Source organism: Sceloporus undulatus, chromosome 7 (assembly GCF_019175285.1).
Source record: "Sceloporus undulatus isolate JIND9_A2432 ecotype Alabama chromosome 7, SceUnd_v1.1, whole genome shotgun sequence".
Taxonomy (NCBI): Eukaryota; Metazoa; Chordata; class Lepidosauria; order Squamata; family Phrynosomatidae; genus Sceloporus; species Sceloporus undulatus.
Window position 1 is genome coordinate 22,048,733 of NC_056528.1, and position 6,000 is coordinate 22,054,732.

General features: G+C 47.0%; 1 protein-coding gene across 8 annotated transcripts in view; it reads right to left on the reverse strand.

The window, feature by feature from the left end:
• RAPGEF1 (Rap guanine nucleotide exchange factor 1) overlaps window positions 1–4,431 on the reverse strand; it is an 82,410-nt gene extending 77,979 nt beyond the window's left edge. For all 8 annotated transcript variants that reach the window (XM_042478460.1, XM_042478459.1, XM_042478455.1 and 5 more), the window contains exon 1: window positions 4,199–4,431. In XM_042478460.1, the coding sequence (XP_042334394.1) occupies window positions 4,199–4,223 (25 nt within the window). In that variant the 5' untranslated portion in view covers window positions 4,224–4,431. The remainder of the gene's footprint in view (window positions 1–4,198) is intronic.
• Window positions 4,432–6,000: the final 1,569 nt, after the last annotated feature.

The window sequence follows — 6,000 nt, forward strand, 5'->3', positions numbered from 1 at the left end:
AATGTGCCCCCAGCCCAGCATAGATGCCAGAAATGACCAAAGACTGCAAGCAGAGAAATCAGTAAGCTGGTCTTCAAAAGAATGGAGTGTTCCCTTCCCTCTTTGCACCTAAGATAGAAGGCAAGGAAGCCACTGGTGCAGAGAAACCCTCTCCTCCACACCCATCCTAGATACTCAGCTCTCTTATTCGTTTTCTGCTAATTCCAAGGAGAACAGCAGCTAGGACATCTGTGGGGTTTTGCAGGCTAGTAACTTTCAGGAGTTCATTTATAAGGCCAAGATACCAATAATGCCCCAAGAGGAAGTCTGTTGGAGATAAGGACAAAGTGTAGCCCCAACTTTTCTTTTAAAAACTCTGGCTCAGTAATCAGAAGATTAGGGAATCCACTAGACAAAGCAAGTACGGTATTCACAGGATCATTTACTGTGGAAACTTAAGAAGCCTTTGAGACTATAACCCTGTGTATGGTGACTTTGGCATCTACCACACTAACTAAATGAAGCTCCGTTTTCAAGGATGTATGCACAGGATTAGTCAATTTATCACCAACTACTCCACAGGGTCAGGGCAGTTAAGAAACAGGAAGAGGCAACCTTGTGAATGAGTTTACACAAATCACTACCCTGGTCAACTGTTTGTAGCCAGAAAGGAAAGAACTAGTTACTTTTGCACAAAGAGAGCATTTACTGGTCACAGTTATTACCACAAGCAAGTGGGCAATCAGCTACTCACCCATTTGGCAAAGGGAGGAAGAGGAGCTTCCTTCTGCACACAGAATCACAGAGTTGGAAGAGCCCACAAGGGCCATCCAGTCCAACTCCCTGCCATGCAGGAACTCACAATCAAAGTACCCCTGACACATGTCTATCAGACACTATCAAGAGCTTGACAATTACTTCTCAAGCCCCAGAATATTCCTCTCTCATAGGACTACTGTGATGCTGATCTGTTAGACAGCTGCTTGGTAGAGGAGACACTGCAAAGCACATGGTACTTAAAAACTGGCTACCATGCAATCCCTGTCACTTTCATTCCCAGGTGTCCCTCCAGAACCACATCACAAGAAGATGGATTCATATGAAACACAGAGCTCAGAAGTCAGGACAAAATATGTTGAAATGATCAAATCTGGAATCTCTCAGCCTTTGACACAAGCAAGGACAGACAGGTCCGAACAACAGCTGTTGAACTGGAGAGGAGCATAGTACCACACAGCTACTGTACATTCCCCCAAGGTAGATATCTAGCAAGTCCTTACATTGCAAAACACAATAAAACATTGATTTCTGTGTGCTAATTAAATGTCGCATAATGAAACCAAATAAATTCACCGCTTGATTTGCAGAACACTAATTGAATCTTTAAATATAATACCCCTGGCACATTGAAAAGCTGCTGTAAACAGCAACAACTGCAAATCTGATCAGACCTTCAGGAGTTTGGAAAACCATCAAAGCATCCCAGTTGCATGATTCAAACAGGGCATGGTCAGTCTAATCTCTTTCTTTACAGGACACAGAAAAATGGTCACAGCCAGATCCAACAACCCAGAGAATAAGAACAAGGAGGAAGGAATATTAGAAGAACATCCCCCACCTTTCTTCTCTACACAGGATAGTTAGGTATTTACAGAAGATACTACAGTACAGTACTATGTTGCCCATTCACGGGTTTGTTCCCAGTATTGGAAGAGATGCTCATACTCTTTGGGAGAAATCCATCATGCTTTTGTGAACTCTGGAGATGCAGATATGACTATAATTCTACAGGATGAAAAGAAGTTTCTTCTTTCATGGCCCTGTTACCTGACAAAGAAAGCAAAATTACCTTCTAGAGTAGGACTGTGGGCACACTTTTTCATTATTTTGGATACTTTTGCTCTTATTGTGTGCTTCCAAGTCAACTTATGACAACCCAGGAGTGAAAATATCACAGGAGTTCATTGGCAAGATTGACTATGAAGAGTCTTCTTCTGAAGCTGTGGCTTGCCAAAGGTCACCTCAATGGGTTTCTATGGCCAAGCAGGGATATGAACCCTCATCTCCTGGAGTCCTAGTCCAACACTTTAACCACTATGCCACACTGGCTCTCTTTGGACATTTCTAACCCACTATTTTCAAGGATGCTTCAGGTAGCATACATGCCTTTCTAGTCAAAGTAATCCCAAGAGGTAGATTTGCGGAGGGAGAGCACAGCTTGCCCCAGTTCACTGAGCTGCTGCGTTCAGATGTGATGCTGAGAGTTCAAAACAGGAAAAAGTACCAAGTTTGAATCCATTACTTCTCTGCTTTTTCACAGCTCCAGGGAGATACTGGGAATTTTTGCATTAGGGTAACCATGTCGTCTGAATGCTAACCTGTCATTCATCTCAATTATTACTAGTTAAAATAAACCAGCTTTACAAACTATGGTTTTAAGCTGTCTTGTTCATTCACTCTGCCTGGGCTGAGACGTGACAACAGGTAAGGACATCTTCCAAATTCTTCCTTGGTACTGAAAAAGGAGAGAAACACACGGCCTGCCTGAGATTTCATGCTTGTAGTGCTAGATCATGATTTAGAGTCACAACTGAAAGCACAGCTGAGTGGGGACTAACCCAGGTGCCTCTAGACCTATTTCAACACTTCAATAGCAGCACCGCAAAGTCCTTGGCTACTGCTGTACTCATACAATCATAGAGTTGGAAGAGACCCCAAGAAGGGCCCTGATCCAGTCCAACCCCATTCTGCCATGCAGGAAATCTCAATCAAAGCATCCCCATTGACAGATGGCCATCCAGCCTCTGTTTAAAGACCTCTAAGGAAGGAGACTCCACTACACTCCGAGGAAGGAGTTTGTTCCACTGTCAAACAGTCCTTACTCTCAGGAAGTTCCTCCTAATGTTGAGATGGAACCCCTTTTCCTGCAGTTTGCATCCATTGCTCCTGGTCCTATTCTCTGGAGCAGCAGAAAACAAGCTTGCTCCCTCCTCAATTTGACATCCCTTCAAGTATTTAAACAGGGCTATCATATCACCTCTTAACCTTCTCTTCTCCAGGCCAAACATCTCCAGCTCCCTAAGTCGTTCCTCATAGGGCTTCATGGTTTCCAGACCCTTCACCATTTTAGTCGCCTTCTTTGAACATGCTCCCTATATGTGGAACATGGAGAGCTAGCTAGCATAGTGCAGTGCTTTGAGCATTGGACTAGGTCTCTGGAGACCAGGGTTTGACTCCCAGCTTGGCCATCATGTAAACCCACTGGCTGACCTTGCGCAAGTCACACTCTCTCGGCTTCAGAAGACGGCAACGGCAAACCTCCTATAAATAAACTTGCCCAGAAAACTCCATAATAGATTTGTCTTAGGAAAGCTGTAAGATGGAAATGATCCGAAGGCATACGACAACAAAACAACAACAACAACAACATGTGGAAAACAGGTTATCTTTCTGAGCCCTAGACTGAGGGAGCTGCTCCAAAGGTTTATTCTATACTATTCCATTGTATGTCTTCACGTTTTGTCTTTTAATTAGAGTTCCCTTTTAATTACATGGTCACGTTTTTACCACTGTTGATCCTTCGGCGGGCTATAAATAAACCATATTATAGATAAACCTCTATTGATACCGATATCAGAATTGATCGATACCATTGCCCCCGTCCCCCCCCCCTTCCTCTAGAGGGTTGGGTTTTTTTTAATTGACATTTTTAATTGGCTGATGTTTTAATTATACGGTTGATTCCTGTGCGAAAAAGCAGAATACAAATAATAATAATAATTATTATCTTATTATTATTATTATTATTATTATTATTATTACTTATGGAAGTGGGAGATAAGTCTATCCTGATAGTAGGGAGAGCATAGCAGGTTTAGGACATATGAGACCCTCCAGCCTCTGGAGGAGGTTACAATCTGGTTTGGCTCAAGGCTATGGAATTCTGGGAGTTGTAGTTTGTTGTGGGGCCAGAATTCTCCCAGAATTCCATAGCCTTGAGCCAGATAGTGTTAAAACGGTACCAAACCGGGTTATTTCTCCCCTTCACTCTCTCGGGGGAAAGAAGGAAGGAGGCGTCGCCTGAGGGCCGTTTCCCCTCTCCGGAAGCCCAGGCCTCGCCTTGGAAGCGGAGCAGGAGGAGGAGGGCCTGGGCCTAACCCGGGCCTCCTTCCTTCCCTCCCTCCCTCCTTCCCTCCTTGGAGGCTCCCATCCGACCCACCTGCTTTCTCGATCTTGCCGGACATGTCGCGGCCGCGCCGGGGCTGCTGGGCTCGGAGGAGACCCGGGGCGGCGAGGGAGGAGGCGTGTGGGGCTCCTAGGCCCCGCCGAGGAGGAGGAGGAGGAGGCGGCAGGGAGCCAAGCCCGGCTGGAAGGGGGCCGCCGCGGCCTAGGAGGCGGAGGCGGAGCCGGGGACGTCCCTTGGCCTGGCCTCCTTCATCTCCTCCTTCTTCCTCCGGCGGACGACGAGGAGGAGGACGGAGGGAGAGCGCGCCCTGCCGCCCGTCCGCCAGAAGGCAGCCGCCGCCGCCGCCGCCGCAGTGGAGCCATAGGGACCAGGCCTCCTCCACACGGGAGGAATAACCCGGTGTGGGACCCAGTTGTGTGGCTCAAGGCTATGGGATTCTGGGAGCCGGGGTTCGTTGTCTGAAGAGGCCCATAGCCACAGATGCCGGATAATAAACCCTCTGGAAGCTTTTAAGCAGAGGCTGGGCGTCCCTCTGTCAATGGGATGCTTTGACTGGGAGTTCCTGCATGGCAGAAGAAGAAGGGGGCTGGCCTGGATCAGGGCTCTTCTGGGCGTCTCCCCCAACTCTGCGACCCTATGTCAGTGCAGGGGCTCCAGCTCAAGACCTGAAATCCGGGGCAGGGTCTGAAATTCAGTGGTGGGCCCTGCTCTGCGTGCAAAGTGCCAGAGGATGAATAGGAAGGGGCCCCTGGCACATCGGACCCAGCCCTTGATCAGTGGAACATCTCCAGCAGGGAGCCCTGCAGCACCTTCTCTGAGATGTTCAGAGAAGAAGCACACTCATCCCTCCATATTTGCAGATTTGATAGATATGTCCTCTCTAGGAATCTCTAGGTCCTCCAGTGCAACTCTGTAGTCAACTTTAACTAAACGTTGCACTGAAAGGCCTAGAGATTCCTAGAGAGAATACTCTACTAGGCCTTTGTAGCTCTTCCAGCGCAACTCTATGGTCAATGTCTGTCAGATGTTGACCATAGAGTTGCACTGGAGGACCTAGAGATTCCTAGAGAGGTGTCCTCTCTGGTAAAATACATAGTGTTTTTATTATCGGCAGTTTTTCCACATTCGCGGGGGTCTTGTGCCCCTAACCCTAGCCAATATGGAGGGACAAGTGTAACCCCATCGCCTCAGCAATTGGTTCCATTGCTGAAGTGCTCTCTCTGTCAAGATGTTCCTTCGAATGGTCAATCAAAATGTACCCTCATGTAACTTAAAACCATTAGTCCTGAAGCAGCAGAGAACAGGCCAGCACCCTCCTCTTTGGGACAGGCCTGGAGGTATTTAAGGTCATCCCCTCAGTCTTCTCTTCACCAAACTCAACATGCCCATATGCTTCACTTTCCCCTCATATGTATTTTGTTCTCCTTCCCTCTTATCCTCCTCGTTGCCATTCTGTGAACTTGCTCCAACTTGTCTTATTTTGTTGTGGTGGTGCACGTTCAAATAGTTTCCAACTCATAGTAACCCTAAGGTAATCCTACAACAGAGTTTCTTGGCATGTTTCTTCAGATGGAGGTTGTCATTGCTGTCCTCTGAAGCTGAGAGAGTGTGACTTGCCTAATGTCACTCAGTGAGTTTACATGGCCAAGCCATGGTTCAAACCTTGATCCCCAGAGGCATAGTCCAATGCTTAAACCACTACACTTGATCTCTAGAGTCATAGTCCAATACTTAAACCACTACACTTGATCTCTAGAGTCATAGTCCAACGCTTAAACCACTACACTTGATCTCTAGAGTCATAGTCCAACGCTTAAACCACTACACTTGATCTC